Source organism: Scyliorhinus canicula, chromosome 14, assembly GCF_902713615.1.
Source record: "Scyliorhinus canicula chromosome 14, sScyCan1.1, whole genome shotgun sequence".
NCBI lineage: Eukaryota > Metazoa > Chordata > Chondrichthyes > Carcharhiniformes > Scyliorhinidae > Scyliorhinus > Scyliorhinus canicula.
This window is the reverse complement of record NC_052159.1, coordinates 49,828,948-49,847,779: the sequence shown is the minus strand read 5'-3', so window position 1 is coordinate 49,847,779 and position 18,832 is coordinate 49,828,948. Positions and strand designations below refer to the sequence as shown.

Sequence of the window (18,832 nt, the reverse complement as noted above, 5' to 3'; positions counted from 1 at the left end):
ACAGTTTTTCCTGCACAACAATTATCACAACTAAAAGTAATTCATTGTGTGAAGGTTTTGTGTATTTGATGTCATAATAAGGTGCATTCTAAATGCATGTTTTTCCCCATGCAGTTACTTCAATGGGACTGGTCATTGTGATGTACTAAATGATAGATGCATTACCTGGAAAATTCAAGAACATTAAGGAGTTCATAGGTTTGCTCTTCTCCCATCTGGTAAATGAGAAGTAAAAAAATATGTCTGGCTTGTAATTTTAACTTCTCACATCATACAAGTAGTTCACAGTAAACTTCAGCAATCAAAACACACATGACACTTGGCAAAACAAATAATGCAGTTTTATATATTTCATTTTGATGTTTCCAGAAAAATTAAAAACACAGCTCCTCAGTTCTTCAATAGCAAACCTTGAAAATACATAAACATTTCATTCTCTGTAATGAAGTACCCCAATCAATAATGAGAGAATATATGAACATAGGTAGGAAAAGTCCAACTGGTTCATCAAGCCAACCTCATCCCAAAATGTTCAATGCCACTTGCACCATCAAACCCCACCCACTCTCAGCCACCCTACCTACAGCAAAATCATATCAATAAGTTTACTTACAGCTTCGATAATAACAGAATCAGGTGTCCTTCCAGTGAAGATAAATCCAAACTTCTTTGCAGCTTTTACCAATGAGTTTTCATCTGCGCAAAAACACATCTGTCAGTCAGTAGGATTACCCCCATAATTAATAGTAAAAAAAGCAACTGGTGACCTTTCCTGCGTCGATTGCTAACACCACTTACCTCCACCTGCAAAACATGGCATGATTCCTCCATTTCGTCACTTTCACCCTTATCCATAGTTTAATCACCTTTGGTGATAGCCTTAGCTCAGTGCAGCAACACTGACATATAAAACAGGAGATTGTGTTTTACAGTCCCATTCCAGAGGTGGAAGCACATAATCTGGAGTGATATTTCTGGGCAGTACTGAAGGATTGCTGCACTTTCATATGAATTTTAAACCAAGTTTCTTTTCAGGTGGATGTAAATGTTTCCACAGCACTATTCAAAATAAAGTTGGGGAGTTTTCTTGGTGCCTTGGCAAATAGTTGTACCCCAACAGGAACCACTAGGAACCACCATTATTTGTTTCTGGACCTTGCTCTGCACAAGTTGGTTGCTGCATTGCTCCATATAACCACAGTATAATATAATACAAAAGTAATCAACTGACTTTAAAGTTTTTGGATATCCGATGAACAAAGACTTTATAAACTGCGAGCTCTTTCTTCACTGGATGTGATCAGTGTGCACTTCATTGGCCTGCCAAGGATCAAGTTCTACTGATCGATTGGTTCAAAATTCCACCAATTGTACCTTACACTGCAGTGGCCCACACAATATCCTGTGACCTCCACTGCTTCCATCGCCAAAGACTTCTAAAGCTTTACCTTTCTGCGCATTCCCCCTCCCTCCACTGATGGTACAGTTTCCAGCTCTACCAACTTTAATTTATCTGGAATCCTCCTACTTTGCTATCTTCCTTCATTACTTCCTCAAAGTATTGTCTAATCTCTCTATTTTCTGCCTTCTTTCCTAACTCTTCAACTATTGCTCCAAATCCATTTCCCTTCTAGTAAGCATCTCTTAGAGATAGAGATAGAGAAATACAGCACAGAACAGGCCCTTCGGCCCACGATGTTGCGCCGAACTTTTGTCCTAGGTTAATCATAGAATTTTGGACAATTTGTCATGGCCAATCCACCCAACCTGCACATCTTTGGACTGTGGGAGGAAACCGGAGTACCCGGAGGAAACCCACGCAGTCACGGGGAGGATGTGCAGACTCCACACAGACAGTGACCCAAGTCGAAATCGAACTTGGGACCCTGGAGCTGTGAAGCAATTGTGCTATCCACAATGCTACCGTGCTGCCCTTAAGAAGTTAACCTACACTCCCTTATTCTACCCTAATCCAAGTACCTATCCAATAGCCGTTTGAAGGTCCATAAATTTTCCGACTCAACTACTACCACAGGCAGTGCATTCCATGCCCCCACTACTCTCTGGGTAAAGAACCTACCTCTGACATCCCCTCTATATCTTCCACCATTTATCTTAAATTTATGTCCCCTTGTAATGGTGTGTTCCACCCGGGGAAAAAGTCTCTGACTATCTACTCTATCTATTCCCCTGATCATCTTATAAACCTCTATCAAGTCGCCCCTCATCCTTCTCCGTTCTAATGAGAAAAGGCCTAGCACCCTCAACCTTTCCTCATAAGACCTACTCTCCATTCCAGGCAACATCCTGGTAAATCTCCTTTGCACCTTTTCCAAAGCTTCCACATCCTTCCTAAAATGAGGTGACCAGAACTGCACACAGTACTCCAAATGTGGCCTGACCAAGGTTTTGTACAGCTTGTATCAGCCCGTCCTGATCATCTGTTTGACAATTTGAGTACATATAACTTCCTTGTACTTCTGAGCACTTTGAGCCATTTTTTATATTGAAGCCACCACATAAATACAATTTATTGTAATTATTAACCTCATGAATGAATGTGAACGTCAAAACAGGTAATTGAGTAGGTAGGCTACATAGATCCATCTTTCTCAAATTTGTTGCTCAATTATCACTGCAGTACCAAATCATATTTTTCTTTACCACTTCACTTCTTATACTGGTACTCTCTTTATTATTCTTTCACTCACATCAACCCATTCCTACCACATTGAGTTTGTGCTCTATTCAATGGTAACAATTATTTATCTGGAAGACACACACGAATATGTGACGAACAATGGAAATTATGTCAGGCAGCCATTGTATGGCCAGGCAGGCTGTAAAACAAATGACGCACATCAGAAAAAATCTGGATAAGGTGCAAAGGAAGAAAGGGATATTTTAACATCCCCTATTTCTCATATGACTGACAAAGCTCATGAGACAAAGCTCTACTTATGTTGTTTGCGACTAGAATTTTCCCAGCATTTTATTTGCGCTGATGTGAAAACCAATTATAAACATCAGAACTCACAATATGCAATTTGTACCTTACAATCATTTCCTTTGATTTGTATTACAGTGATACAATATTTACCTGAGCAACGATTTACTGAGAAACAGTATTCTATGCAGCCCGTCCTGATCATCTGTTTGACAATTTGAGTACATATAACTTCCTAGGAATTAACTACCAGTTGCCGAAGCACATGCAATAAATTTAGGCAGACTAACATTCCACTTAACAGGACTGGCTACCTCAGCAGATCTGATGCACCATGAATCACAATGATTCAAAATCATAAGTCATAAATGACTATAAATATCTAAAACACTTGAGTTTAAATCTATTAAACACTCAATGGATACATAAATATAAAAATCAGTTCCTGCATTTGATGGATTAAAGGTTCTCTGTTTGTCAGCAGTTCCTGCCTATGATGTATCGAACCTTGCTGCTCAATCCCAGTTAAAATTACAGATTTTGTGGCATACAGTAGAGGAACAGCGAGCTGTTAGTAGCTATGGCTAGAAGATAACAATAAGACCAGAAAGTGATCAAGTACAAGTACTGGTACCCAAATAAAGTCACACATTCGCACAGCCATAGGGAGCTGATCCAATGATACACTGGACAAAACAGGCTTGTGCATAACAATGGAGCACTGAAACAAAAGTGCATACCGCCCTGAAACCCCCTTGCACAGACTGCCAGAGCAACTAAAGGAACTGAACAGAAAAGAGAATGCTGCTACTCAGTTGATTAGGTTAGAATCCGCTCTATAAGGTTAACACAATTGGGAGATGTGTGTGCAGTCGTGAGAGGATACGTAAAACAAGGCTGAAGCAAATTAAGCACATGGAATGGCTCTGAATTAATTTAGTAAGAGGGGCTCCTCAGAAAGACGTTGTTCAGACGCCCTTCAAAATCATAACATTCCACTGAAGTATACCAAAATTCTTTAAGGAGTTGGTGCACAATAAATGAAGGCATGGATTCCACTTGAGATCTTGGTTCTACAATTATACCTTGCAGTTTGTCACAATCATATTCTAGTTATCTCACCTGGAGATGAAGCCTGGTAGTTAATGTCGTCACCATCTTTCTCAGGAACTACCGTGTGGCAAATTGCCATCATAATGAGAAACTCCCGGATCTCGGCAGACGTTGGCTGAAATTAAGCATGCATATTCAGCGTGAACAACCAAGTTAAGAACTTTTCAAGTTACTTTATATTGTCTTACAGTCTCAACATCTATTTATCTGATCACATACATGTTCGAATTTCACATACTGTCGAGAATCCACACTTTTCTCACTGTCAGTACAGCATAATTATATTTAAATGCAAATGGTGCCAGGGAGGTCTTGCCGACCACACCCACATGTTCTGGGCGTGCCCCAAACTTGCCGGGTACTGGACGACCTTCTTTGAGGCCATGTCCAGGGTTGTGAGAGAGGGTGCAGCCATGCACAAAAGTGGTGATCTTTGGGGTATCAGATCAGCCAGAGCTCATAATCGGGAGGGGGGGCCGACACCCTAGCCTTTGCCTCCCTGATTGCCTGCTGGAGAATCCAGCTCGGCTGGCGATTGGCAGCACTACAAAAGAGTGCAGACTGGCTGAGTAACCTGGCGGAATTTCTCAGGCTGGAGAAAATAAAATTTGCCATCTGTGGGTCGGAATAAGGTTTCCACAGGACATGGAAGCTGTTCACCAACCTGTTTCGGGGGCGGACATGGATGAGGCACGAGATAGAGGGGAAAGAGGTGGAGGAAGGGGGGAGGCGAAAGCACGCAAAGAGAATGTGAAAGGCATGGGGCAAAGCCGCAGCGGACTGGTCCAAGGGCACGCTAAAGCCCAAACCAAACTGTAGACAATTGTAAATACATGCTTTAGCCATAGCCATATTGGGGGTTGAAAAATTCATATGCCATTTAAATGGGGCCACGGCCATAGTTATAGGGAAGACACTTGCTTGTAAATATATGTGTTGGTTCTTTTATCTCTCGTGTCTTTGGTGCAGTTTTGAAGTTTGTAAATTATGAATTGTTGAATATAAAATATGAAAATCCAATAATAAGTTCAAAAAACAATGTATTTGTAGTGCAACTGTCGATCTGCGTTATTTTATGCCCATGCATAGCTCATCTTAAAATCTAAGTGTTTAGGTAACACGAGCAGGGGCTAATCAGCACTCTCACCTTAGTGTCAGCTCCGGATAAATTGCCAGTGCCTAAGTAACCCAATGGTACCCCAAGACCTTTGGAAATGGTACACAATGTCAAACATATGTGCTGTAAAACTGCCTTCTCATGGGATTAAAGGCAAATTATTTACCGGATTAGGAAATAGGCAGAGCAGAGGGAGAGAGTAGGAATAATGGCCAGGTACCCTAATAAACAGAATGTGGCTAGTGGAGACAGATGTTTGCTACGAGGTCATTTTCTCAAGTTGGGAAATTTTGGGCCATGGTGCCCTGCAAGGAACTCAACTACTCACTGTATTCATTAACAAATTAGTTGATGCGATAGAAAGCCATATAACCAACTTTACCAATGACACACAGATGCAGTATTGTAAGCTGTATAAAATTACAAAGCGGTATTGGTAGCTTAACTGAATGGGCAAAACTGGAGCAAATAGATTTCAATACAGGCAAATGTGTGGTTATTCATTTTGGATGTAAAAAAGATAGAATACATTTGAAATGGTTAAAGGCTAGAAAACAGTGGAGGTCCAAGTACACAGACCATTAAAATATGTACTATATGAAATGCTGGCCGTCATATTTCGAGGAATAGGAGATGTCATCCTACAGCTACACAAAGCCTTGGTCAAACCATTCTTGGAGAAATGTAACCAGTTCTGGGCATCACACCGTGGGAAGGATATATTGGCATTGAAAGGTGTGCAGTGCATATTTACCAGAAAGATAGTTGGACTGCAAGAGTGAAGTTACGAGGAGAAATTAAACAAACCAGGGTTATTTACCCTGGAATTTAGAAGGTTAAGGGTAGATTTGATTTAAGTTTACAAGATAATAAATAAACAGATAGGGTAGAATGGGAGAAATTATTTCCACTAGAGGGGAATTTAGGACTAAGTGGCATAGAGTAAAAATTAGAGTCAGACCTTTCAGGAGTGAAATTAGGAAACACCTCTTTGCGCAAAGGTTGGTAGAAGTTTGGAACTCTCTTCCACAAATGACATTCAGGCTGGGTTAATTATAAATTTTAAAATCAATATTGATCAGTTTTTGTTACCAAAGGAATCAAGAGATGTAGGAGCAAAGTGGAGTTTTGTTGCAGACCTGCCATGATTTCACTGAATGACAGGAACAGACTCAAGGTGCTAAGTCGTCTATCCCTGTTTGTATGTTCCTTTCCGGTTTGAGGCAGGTTGAAACCGGACTACAGAGTTAGACTGGTGCCGTTAACAATTCTAAATTTGAAGTACAAATGTACATATTCATGAACAGTTAAGGAATCTGTCGAGGAACAGGTAATTCCAACAGTCCTGGCACTCCACATCTTCCATTCTATATTCTACAGTCACTGCTGCATCAACTTTCCCATTTTAGATACAACTTTGTCATTTAAACATTTGGTCTGACCTATTAATCCACTCCCCTCTTCAACCCACTCCCCTCACTTCAGGAGCTCTCTGATAGGCTTCCTGTGTATACATAGTACTGCTAATTTGTGTTTGTAACACAGTTCAGAAGAAGCAATCATAATTGCTATCATTAAAAATGTAGATACATATATGCCAAAGGAACTAACTGAAGTTTGATGATAGCAACAAACATTTTAGAAAGATAAAAGTATGCATAACAGATTCAGAACTATTTCGATGTAGCAGTTGAATTATGATTTGAGAACTTAAAAAAGTAAACAAATAGGCTCCTATTTCACAATAACTGCCACAAAATGCAACTCAATCTCTTCAGCTCGCAAGTTAAAAGCTGATATACTACATTTCCTTCACATTGGAGTAGGCATAACGGGCGCGATTCTCCCAGCCCCGCGCCGGGCCGGAGAATCGGCGCAACCGCGCCACGCCGCCCCGACACCGGCGCGCGATTCTCCGAGGTGTGGAGAATTGGCACCATTTGCGCCGGCGCGTTTGGCGTGGCGCCAGTTGTGGGCTGCTGTTCATCAAGGGCCGCTGATTCTCCAGCCTTGATGGGCCGAGCGGCCGCGAGGAAACGGCAGAGTCCCGCCGGCGCCATTCACACATGCTCGCAGCCGGCGGGAACTCTGCACGTAGGATCGGGGGGGCGGCCTGTCGGGCGGGGAAAAGCGCTCCTTCACTGGGGGGACCTCCCATGGGGTCTGGCCCGTGATCGGGGCCCACTGATCGGCGGGCCAGCCTCTCCCGCCCCGGCCCTATTTTATTACGCGGCCGGCCCCTGAACCCCCACACCAGGTTGGGTCGGGGCCGGCGCGTTGAGGAAGTCCCCCTCGCATGTGCGGGTTGGTGCGGCCCAACTGCGCATGCGCGGGTTGGCAAGGCCCAACTGCGCATGCGCGGGTTGGTGCAGCGCCGGGAAGGGAGGCTGGAGCAGTGTGAACCGCTCCAGCGACGTGGGGGGGCCAGAATCGGTAATCCCCACGCCCGTTTTGCGCCGTCGTGAAACGAGACGGTGTTCACGTCGCGAACACTCTGTCTCCATTTCAGAGAATCGCGCTCCCCCTGCTTCTTTTTCCCATCTTTATAATTCATCATATCAGTTAAATGCAAGGCACACCTGTATCCTTAACCTGCAACCCTCATGAATGCTGACAGGTACTTAAGTATGTGGCTAAATGTACGTCTCCCACATATAATTTACAGGCTCCCAACTGTACCAGAATCCACATGTTCTGTCAAGTATTGGATTAAGTTTAACTAAATCTCACTGTTTCTTTTTCCTTGTCCACTCACCAGTGGCCAGCAATTCAATGCACACACACTTTTGGTCTGCTGAACACCAAAGTTTTTCAACATTGTTAGCTATCACTCCTTCACCGAGATGGTTAACTTATCATGAACCACATAACTGCTTTAGTTGCTTTAGGTGTATTGATGTAAATCACTCACTGACAGAGTGAACGATAAAGACCAGGAACACCACTTCAAATCACAATTTCTTAAGCGACACACTTTTTCGTTATTTTCTATTGCCCAGCCATTCAACCTCACTAACTAATTACCCATTAAAACTGTGACAAAAGCTGCACTATTTTCTTTATTGTAAGTCACTATTCTATGTTACTAGGCAAATATAATACAACTGACCAATCAAGTATTTGCATAACCTATAAAAAAAGAAAACATCTTTTGTAACTGCACCTGAACATCAGTATTACTGTCTTAATCCTGAAGTATTGTGAAAGAAATGCAGGGGAGCAAATTTCAGCATTTCAATGAGCAGCGACCAAATTGCTTCAGATCAAGGATGGAAACTGAGCCTGACATTTACAAAACACAACTTTGATTGTAGTAATTTTTAATAAGTTCATGGAAACACAAATCTGTTACTTTAACAGGATCAACTACATTGCACAGAAACATTCTCTGATCTATTTTGTTAAAGCTTTCAAACTCAAACTGGTGTAAACTTAATAAAACTATACAATTTCATGTACACAAAATTAAAGCACAATAGAGTATTATGTTACAAGCTTGGGTTACCATAATTAGCTGCATTACAGTACAGAATGTTTGGTCTCTACTTGAATTCTCTAGCCATGTGTTAAATGAAACCTGATTTAATGGCTTGTTTGTATCTCATTCAACTTGACATTGTTGTAGATTTTTCTCATGAGAGTGGTGTGATATTATTTACAGGCAATGTTATTTATAACACTGGCATGTTTGTTTGTGACATTCTACCATCCCTAAGGCAATACAGATATGAGACAATTTTGATGTTAATATCATGAATTAAACTAATTTTTAAAACAAACATGAAACTTCTTCAGTCTCACTCCGTTTTTTCTCTTACATACAGTACCACAGTTTTGGGATATGCATATGGGTGCAGCTAATCTTCACAAGTACCCATTCAAGTAACCATTCCACCTGGGAGGCAAGGGGCAATATCTGGCATCCAAGCAGAATACATTCCGTGGTAGCCACTGAATAGCCGGCAGGGCTCACACAAGAAATTTATTTTTTTCAATGTTTTGTTGAGGTGCAATCATTACAGCAGTATGTCAGGCCAAAATGAAGCACAAAAGTGGTGTGAAAGAGAATATAAGTAATGATTCCCGAATAACTGATTGGTCCAAACGTAATCAGGCATTTCTCACATACAGTGGTGCTGAAGAAGATATGCATTTAAAACAGTCTAAACTTTACAGTAACTATGCGCAGGATTTCACGGAGTGTCAGATGCATTAACCCACTGCAACACACTCATAGCGACTTCAGTAGATGCAACTACATATCCTGCACTTTGAACGTTTCCTTTAAGTCAGACAACCAAGTAGTTAATAACGTTATGGTACAGTGAAAACATTTTAATTTATGGGGGAGTATGGTGGTGGAGCACAAAGCCAAAGATGAACATGTTGTGCCACGAAGAATAGTTTATGCCTGCAGCACCCCATGTGTTGAGCGAGCAATCCCAGGCATTTCCCTGTGATACTTGTCATTGTCGTACACCACCTAGTGGTGAATTTAAGAGCAACCAAGTTTGGGGCCTGAGAGCAAAAAGGAATCATGCAAGTTCTGAAAAGCGAGCACTATTAAAATGAGTTATGAAAATTGGAAAAACAGTGAAACTTGTGGAAACATCAATTTGAAAGGTTGAAATTTTATTCCAAAGAGCAACATTTTCTTTTGGTCCCCACAGAATGCTCTACATGTCAATAGAGGAATTCAAACAACAGTTATTCTAAGAGATGGGTTACCCTGCTGTGCTCAAAGGCTTACCTGTTCTATCTGTGCTGTTAGGTTAACAAACTATGGGGCGATTCTCCGCACTCACGACGGTGCGGAGAATAGCGGGGGTCGTAAATTTTTACGGCCACGCTGGTCTGACGCCCTCCCGCTATTCTCCCCCCCCCCCCCACGCCCGCCTCCCAACACGAATCGCTGCCCGCTGTTTTTTTACGGCGAGCAGCGATTCTCAGCTGGCCGATGGGCCGAATTCCAAGCCCTTTACGACCGTTTTTACGAACGTCAAACACACCTGGTCTGACCGTTCGTAAAAACGGCCGTAAAGTCGCGATCTGGGGAACCATGGCACCGATTGGCACGGCAGTACCACGACCGTGCCAAGGGTGCCATGGGCCCGCGATCGGTGCCCACCGATCGCGGGCAGCGGGTACTTACCCCGCACACTCTTTATCCTTCCGCCGCCCCGCTATATCCATTCGCGGGGCGGCTGAGGGGCATACCGGCCTGCGCATGCGCGGGTCTCACGCAAATGCGTGATGACGTCATCCGCGCATGCGCGGGTTGGAGTCTTCCAATCCGCGCATGCGCGGCTAACATCATGTGACGCATCAGCCGTCGCAAACTCTGGCAAGCGGGCTTAACGAAATTCGTTAAGCCCGCGATGCCGGAGTTCACGGCCGCGGCATGCTAGCCCCGACCGGGGACCAGAATCGGTTCCCGATCGGGGGGGGGCGAAGGCTGGCGTCAAACCCGCCCGTTTTTGACGCCAGCCTCACGATTTCTCCCGGGATCGGAGAATCACGCCCTATGTCTTTACCAACACACCAACAATTACTACAGTTCTAAATAATTCATTTTGTATGAATTATGAACCGATTCAATTTTTGGGAAGGACAAGCAGAAAGGAAAAGATGGTGGAGTTCCATTGTTGATTAAAGAAAATATTGATGCAATATTGAGGAAAGATATTAGTAGGGACTATGTGGAATTTGTATGGGTCGAGCTAAGAAACACCACGGGGCAAGAAACATTCTTGGGGGCGGGTATACAGACCACCAAACTACAGTGGTAATGTTGGGAATACTATCAGACAGGAAATCAGAGATGCAAGTGATAAAGGAACACCTGTGATTATGGGTGACAATCTGCATATACATTGGATGAGTCAAATCGGTCACAGTACAATAGAGGAGAAATTTCTAGAGCGAATATGGGATGGTTTTCTGGACCAATACATTGAGAAACAAACAAGGAAACATGGCATCTTGGATTGGGTGTTGTGCAATGAGAAAGGATTAGTTGGCAATCTAGTTGTGAGAGAACCTTTGGGGATGAGTGACCATAATATGATACAATTCATTATCACGGTGGAAAGTGAGGTAGTTGATTCTGAGATTAAGGTCTTGAATCTCAATCAAGGTAACTATGATGGCATGAGTTGGCTATGATGGACTGGGAGACATTACTGAGAGAGCGGACATTCAAAGAACGAATAAGTAAACTCCAAAAGTTGTTTATTCCTATTTGGCGCAAGAGTAGAAGGAAAGGAAACGGTGGCCAAACCATGAATTACAAGGGAAGTTAGAGATAGCATTAGATTCAAAGAGGTATTAAAAATTAGCAAGAAAAAGCAATAGGCCCGAGGATTGGGAACAGTTTAAAATTCAGCAAAACCGGACCAAGGGATTAATTAAGATGGGGAAAATACAATATGAAAGTAAGATAGTGCGGAACATAAAAACTGGCTGTAAAAGTTTCTATAGGTGTCATGTGAGAGTACCCTAAAGAAATGGGTGTTTAAGAAATGTACCTTTAAGAAGTGGATGGTCATCAGTGATGTCAGAGTGTGGGTGGAGCTGGGCTGTCTGTCACCTTTTTACTTTTGTTTTAGGCTGTTTGCTGCAGGGTGTTTTAGTTTCGTTTTCAGTGTTGGAGCTGAAGCCAAACAGACCAGGTGTACTATTGATCTCTCTGCCATGAAAAGACTATCTCTTAATCATTTTGTGAATTTAGAATTATAAATGTTCTCAGTAGTGAATGTAAACCTAATGTGCTTCTGTTAAAATATGTTTCTTTTGTCTTCTGGATGTTGTTTGGGAAGTTATTAAGGATTACTTAGAGTTGTATTCTTTGGGGGTTGTATTTGAACTGAAGGTTGCGAAGATGTTCACTGTATGTTTCAAAAAGGATAACTTGAGTTCATAGAATAAACATTGTTTTGCTTTAAAAAATACTTTTCCATTTCTGCTGTCCCACTCCTACAGAGTGGGTCATGTGCTCCCCATACCACAATCAATTAAAAGCTGTGGGTCAGGTGAACTCCATGATACACTTTGGGGTTCTCTAAACCCTGGCCCATAACAAATTGGGGGCTCGTCCTGGATAAAAGTCTATCTATTGGATTGGCTTAGTGAAGTTAAAGACAGTGAGGGGTGAGCATATTGTGGTTGCTTTTCAGGTGTGGTATTTCAGTTAAGTAGGGGGCGTGTTGTGGCCAATGGCTCTTTCAGAAGCTCGGAAGTTTTTGGGGGTGAAGACGGTCACACGCAGTACCTTATGGACAGAGACTAAAAGCTGACTCTTAGATTTGGCAAAAACATTGCAGTTAAAATTATCTGACAAAATGCAAAAAGGTGAGGTAATTATGGCGGTGGCTAAGCATTGGAAGTTGCCTGAGATACAGTTCGACTCATTGGAAATGGCAAAAATTCAGTTACAAATTAAACAAATGGAACATGAGAAAGAATTAAAACAGCTCGAATATGAAAGAGAGGAAAAAGAAAGAGAGAGCGGAAAGAGAAAGAGATAGAGAGGAAAAAGTAAAGGAGAGAGAAGAAAGGAGAAAACAAAGAATAGCCCTAGCAGAACAAAAAGAAAGAGAAAAGGAGATACAGATCAGGGAAAAAGATAGAGAGAGTTTGAACTTCAGAAAATGGCCATGAAACATGACAGTCAGTTAAAATTGGCAGGCGTAAAGGGAAACGTACAGTTGGATGATAGTGATGAGGATCGTGAGAAAGAGCGTCATAGTCGAAGGCTTGGTGGGGATCTACCACCAAGCATTTAAATATGTCCAAGCATTGCCAAGATTTGATGAGAAGGAGGTAGAAGCCTTTTTCATTTCATTTCAGAAGGTAGCTAAACAAATGAAATGGCCACAGGAAATGTGGGTATTACTGATTCAAACAAATCTGATAGCTAGGGCTAGTGAAGTGTTTGCATCACTACCGGAGGAGGTATCTGGGACGTATGAGGAGGTTAAAAAATCCATCTTAGGTGCATATGAACTAGTGCCTGAAGCTTACAGACAAAGGTTTAGAAATTTAAGGAAATAATTTGGTCAAACATACATGGAGTTTCAAAGGCTCAGAATAATTTTGATAGTATTGATAGTAATTTTGATGTAGTGGGAACTCATGTGGAAGAGCAGAGTGTTAAAACTGCTAGATTAGCAGCAGAAATGGCAGATGATTATGAATTAGTTCATAAATCAAAGTTTGGTTTCCGACATCTTTCAGCCTGTGAGGGATAGAAACTAGGGACATGAGAAATACTCAAGTGGTAAAAGTAAAGGTGATATGATGGGAGATAATAAGGAGAGTGTACCTCAGATTAAAAAAGAAATCCAGGAGGGTGGAAGAGACATGAAAATTTTCAAATGTTTTCACTGTAATAAACTAGGCCATGTAAAGTCACAGTATTGGTTAAAGAAAAGCACTGGGAAGGCTGATGTGGTAAAACAGGATAAGACAGTGGGGTTTGTTAAAGGGGTAAAGGAAAGCCCAAGGGAAGTGAAGGAGGTGCAAAAGATTGTACAGCCTGATCAAGAGGTGATTGATAAGATGGATCTCTTTGAAGAATTTACTTGTGTAAATTCACCACAGAAATACAATCGGATCAAGAATCAAATTTTACCTCAAGGTTATTCAAAGAAGTTATGGATAGCTTAGGAATAAAACAATTTAAATCAACTGCGTACCATCCAGAATCGCAGGGAGTGTTAGAAAGGTAGAATCAGACATTAAAGACAATGTTGAGGGTTTATTGTCACGATTATCCAGAGGATTGGGATAAAGGAATTCCGTTTGTACTGTTTGCAATTAGGGATGCACCTAATGAGTCAACCAAATTTAGTCCTTTTGAACTAATTTTTGGTCATGAGGTAAGAGGACCACGTAAATTGATTAAGAAAAAATTGGTGAGTGAGAAATCAGAATTTACATTATTGGATTACGTGTCAAATTTTAGGGAACGATTAAATTGAGCAGGTGAATTGGCTAGACAACATTTGAAAGTTGCACAAAATGTGATGAAACAGGTCGCGGACAAGAAATCAAAGTTCGTAGTTTTGTCAGTGGAGATAAAGTTTTAGTGTTGTTACCAGTGGCCTTTAAAAGCAAGGTTTTGTGGACCTTATCAGATTGAAAAGAAATTAATTGAGGTGAATTGTGTGGTAAAAACACCAGATAGAAGGAAGACTCACCGTGTGTGCCATATGAATATGCTTAAAAGGTACTTTGAAAGGGAAGGAGAGAAAAAGGGAGGTTTTAATGATTCTAACTCAAAGTGACGAACCAAATCCAGATGACTATGAATGTGACATAACTCAAATTAAATTGGAAAACAAGGATGTTCTTAAACATTGGGATAAATTGTTGAGTTACCTTCCAGAGGAAAAACGGACTCAGCTGAAAGAGTTATTGATATCACATGGGCAAGTTTGTAGAGATAAATTGAGAACTACCACAATGGCTAGACATGATGTAGATGTGGGAAAGGCTGTTCCGATCAAACAACATCCATACAGACTTAACTCTTTAAAATTGGCACAGGTTAACAAAGAGATTGAGAGTATGCTTAAAAATGGCATAACTGAAGTGGTTTGCAGCCAGTGGAGCTCACCCATAGTGATGGTACCAAAACCAGACGGTACCCAACGGTTGTGTGTGGACTATAGAATGGTTAATGCAGTTACAAGAACGGACTCTTATCCTATCCCACGTTTGGAGGATTGCATTGAGAAAGTGGGACAATCAGCTTTTATGTCCAAATTAGATTTACTTAAAGGTTATTGGCAGGTACCTTTATCCGAAAGGGCGAAGGAGATTTCAGCTTTTGTGACTTCCAGATGGTATATATTAATTCAAAGTTATGCCATTTTGCTTTAAAACGCCCCAGCCACATTTCAACGGTTAACTAACAAAGTTGTTTCAGGATTACCCAATTGTGCGGTACACATCGACGATCTGGTAATTTTCAGCCTGGCATGGAAAGAACATTGAAAACATCTGATGGAGTTATTCAATTGACCTCAGGAGGCGGGTTTGGTGATAAAACTCGAATTTGAATAAGCCCAAGTCACTTTCCTTGGCCATACAATCGGACAGGGTCGAATGGTCACACGGGATGTGAAACCAACAGTTACTGAGGAGTTTCTGATACCCTCAAGATGAAGGGAAATAATGCGATTTCATGGCATGAGTGGATTTGATCGAACATTTGTGAAAAGATTTTGTAGCATGGTTGCTCCACTGATATACTTGATGAAGAAACGTCAAAAATTTCAGTGGACAGCGGACTTTCAACAGGCATTTGACTGCCTGAAAGCTGTGATCACCAATGCTCATGTGTTGGAGAATTATAAGGGACTCTGTGATCACATTGAACTAAAGTATCTGACTTTGAAGAGAAATGCCGAAGCATAGAGAAATGGATGGATCGTGCAGAGACCTTCTTGTACAAAGAGACTGTCAATCGAGAAGGATTTCAGTTGGAGGAAGACGAACGAAAAACAAATGGACTATATTATTATACCTATTTGCGTGTTGTTTTTTGAAACGAAAATGTATATTTACTGTGTGCATTTCTTAAGGATAGTAAAAAGGTGCAAAATGAAACCATCCTGAAGTTGATGGTTTATTTTTTTTTCTTGGGGGGAGGTGTCATGTGAGAGTACCTTTAACAAATGGGTGTTTAAGAAATGTACCTTTAAGAAATGGGTGTTTATCATTGATGTCAGAGTGTGGGTGGAGCTGGGCTGTCTGTCAGCCTTTTACTTTTGTTTTAGGCTGTTTGCTGCAGGGTGTTTTAGTTTCGTTTTCAGTGTTGGAGCTGAAGCCAAACAGACCAGGTGTACTATTGATCTCTCTGCCATGAAAAGACTATCTCTTAATCATTTTGTGAATTTAGAATTATAAATGTTCTCGGTAGTGAATGTAAACCTAATGTGCTTCTGTTAAAATATGTTTCTTTTGTCTTCTGGATGTTGTTTGGGAAGTTATTAAGGATTATTTAGTATATTCTTTGGGGGTTGTATTTGAATTGATGTTTGCTAAAATGTTCACTGTATGTTTTAAAAAGGTTAACTTGAGTTCATAGAATAAACATTGTTTTGCTTTAAAAAATACTTCTCCATTTCTGCTTTACCACATCTGTAGAGTGGGCCGTGTGCTCCCCATACCACAATCTATTAAAAGTTGTGGGTCAGGTGAACTCCATGATACACTTTGGGATTCTCTAAACCCCGGCCCATAACATAGGGATGTAAAGAGTTGCTCGGCACAACATCGAGGGCCGAAGGGCCTGTTCTGTGCTGTACTGTTCTAAGTCTAAGTCTAAATCTAAAAACGAATGTAGGCCCCTTACAGTCAAAAACTTGGGAATTCATAACAGGGAACAAAGAAATAGCTGAGGAACTAAATGTGTACATTGTTTCTGTCTTCACAAAGGAAACCATGAATAATGTACTGGAAGTTCGGCGAAACACAGTTTCGGTGAGGAGCTGAAGGAAATTAGTACTGGTAGTTGAAATGGTGTTGGGGAAATTACTGGGATTGAAATCAGATAAATCTCCAGGGCCTGATAAACTTCATTCCAGAGTATTTAAGGAAGTAGCCCTAGAAATAGTAAATCCATTGGTGGCCATTTTCCAAAATGTCTTGGACTCTGGAATGGTTCCTACAGATTGGAGCACAGCTAATATAACCCTGCTATTCAAAAAGGGAGGCAGTTGGGACCGTTGTTAGTCAAAGTGGGACTGCTGTTAGTCAAGGCTTTCAATGAATCCAAGGAATTGGGAATGCTTCCCCCAATGCTATCACAGGCATCAATCTCTCTCATCCTGAAGCGAGACAAGGACCCGGTGAGCTGTGGATCGTGCAGACCCATTTCCCTTTAAATATAGATGCTACTGGTAAAGATCTTGGCCACCAGAATAGAGGACCGTGTCCCGGAGTTGATAGGCGAGGATCAGACGGGATTTGTGAAGGGCAGGCACCTGATGTTCAATATTAGATGGCTTCTTAATGTTATAATGATGCCAGCTGAGGGGCGTGAGGCTGAGGTGGACGCGGAGAAGGCTTTCGACCGGGTGGAGTGGACATACCTATGGGATATGGGCTAGGTGGATTGGCCATGCTAAATTGCCTGTAGTGTCCTAATAAAAGTAAGGTTAAGGGGGGGTTGTTGGGTTACGGGTATAGGGTGGATACGTGGGTTTGAGTAGGGTGATCATGGCTCGGCACAACATTGAGGGCCGAAGGGCCTGTTCTGTGCTGTACTGTTCTATGTTCTATATTTTAGGCAGGTTTGGGTTCGGGCAGGGATTTGTGGACTGGGTCCGGCTGTTATATCAGGCTCCGGTGACAAATGTGAGAATCAACCGAACCCGGTCGGAATATTTAAATCTCGGGAGAGGGACAAGGCAGGGATGCCCGCTCTCCCCATTACTGTTTACCTGACAATAGAGCCTTTAGCAATGGCCCTTAGGGCATCGAGTGCATGGCGGGGGATAGTGACAGATGGGGGTGGGGGGCATGCCCGAAATCACGGAGGCACTGGGAGAATTTGGGCGATTTTCAGGCTACAAGCTGAATATTGGATAGAGCGAGATGTTTGTGATCCAGGCACAGGGGCAGGAAAGGAAACGGAGGGAGTTACCTTTTAAAGTGGTGGCAGGGAGTTTTAGATATTTAGGGATTCAAGTGGATAAAGAGTTGGGGCAGCTCCACAAGATAACTCTGGGCAAAGCGGTCGACCAAATGAAAAGGGATTTCCACAGATGGGACATGCTCCCGCTAACGCTAGCAGGAAGGGTCCAGACGGTGAGGGTGACAGTCCTCCCAAGACTTCTTTTCTTTTTTCAATGCCTTTCAATTTTTGTCCCAAAGGCGATTACAGGTTTTGTGTGGGCGGGGAAAACCCCCGAGAGTAAAGAGGGCACTCCTGGAGCGGGGTCGTGGAGAAGGAGGCCTGGCCCTCCCAAGCTTTATTAATTATTGCTGGGCGGCCAACATATCGATGGTCAGGAAGTGGGTAGTGGGGGAGGGGTCAGCCTGGGAGCGAGTGGAAGCGGCATCCTGAGTTTGGAGGCTTTACTCACGGCGCCCCTGCTGGGTGCTCTACAAGCCCTGTGGTGGTGGCAGCTCTAAGGGTGTGGGCACAATGGAGGCAACACATGGGATGTCTCCGATTTGTAACAATGTTGCCTCCGATTTGTAACAATCACCGGTTTGTCCCAGGGAGGCTGGATGGGGACTTCAGGAGGTAGCAGCTGGCAGGGATCGAGAGATTTGGGCATTTATTTATCCAGGAGGGCTTTCCGACCTTGAAGGACTAGAGGAGGAGTTTGAGCTACCGGGCGGGAATGGGTTTCGATATTTTCAGGTCTGGGACTTTGTCCGGGGCAGGTTCCAAGCTTCCCTCACCTCCTCCTGAGGGGATAAGGTGATGTCAAAAACTGGGGTTGGAGAGGGGAAGATTTCAGAGATATACTAGTAGTTGGTGGAGTGGGAGGGGGCCCTGATCAGAGAGGTGAAGCGGAAGTGGGAAGAGAGCTCGAAATGGAAAAGTGGGAAAAACCCTTGAAGAGAGTCAATTCATCCTCGTCCTGTGCCAGACGCAGCCTGATCCAGTTCAAAGTGGTCCACAGGGCTGACAC

At 42.5% G+C, this 18,832-nt stretch overlaps 1 protein-coding gene across 7 annotated transcripts in view; it reads right to left on the bottom strand.

Annotated features, from left to right (window-relative positions):
- Positions 1-18,832, bottom strand: part of atp8a2 (ATPase phospholipid transporting 8A2) — a 792,435-nt gene that overhangs the window by 427,941 nt on the left and 345,662 nt on the right. For all 7 annotated transcript variants that reach the window (XM_038818743.1, XM_038818747.1, XM_038818746.1 and 4 more), the window contains 3 exons: positions 4,070-4,175; positions 614-696; positions 166-215 (listed from right to left, as the gene is read on the bottom strand). In XM_038818743.1, coding sequence (XP_038674671.1) covers positions 166-215; positions 614-696; positions 4,070-4,175 — 239 coding nt within the window. The remainder of the gene's footprint in view (positions 1-165; positions 216-613; positions 697-4,069; positions 4,176-18,832) is intronic.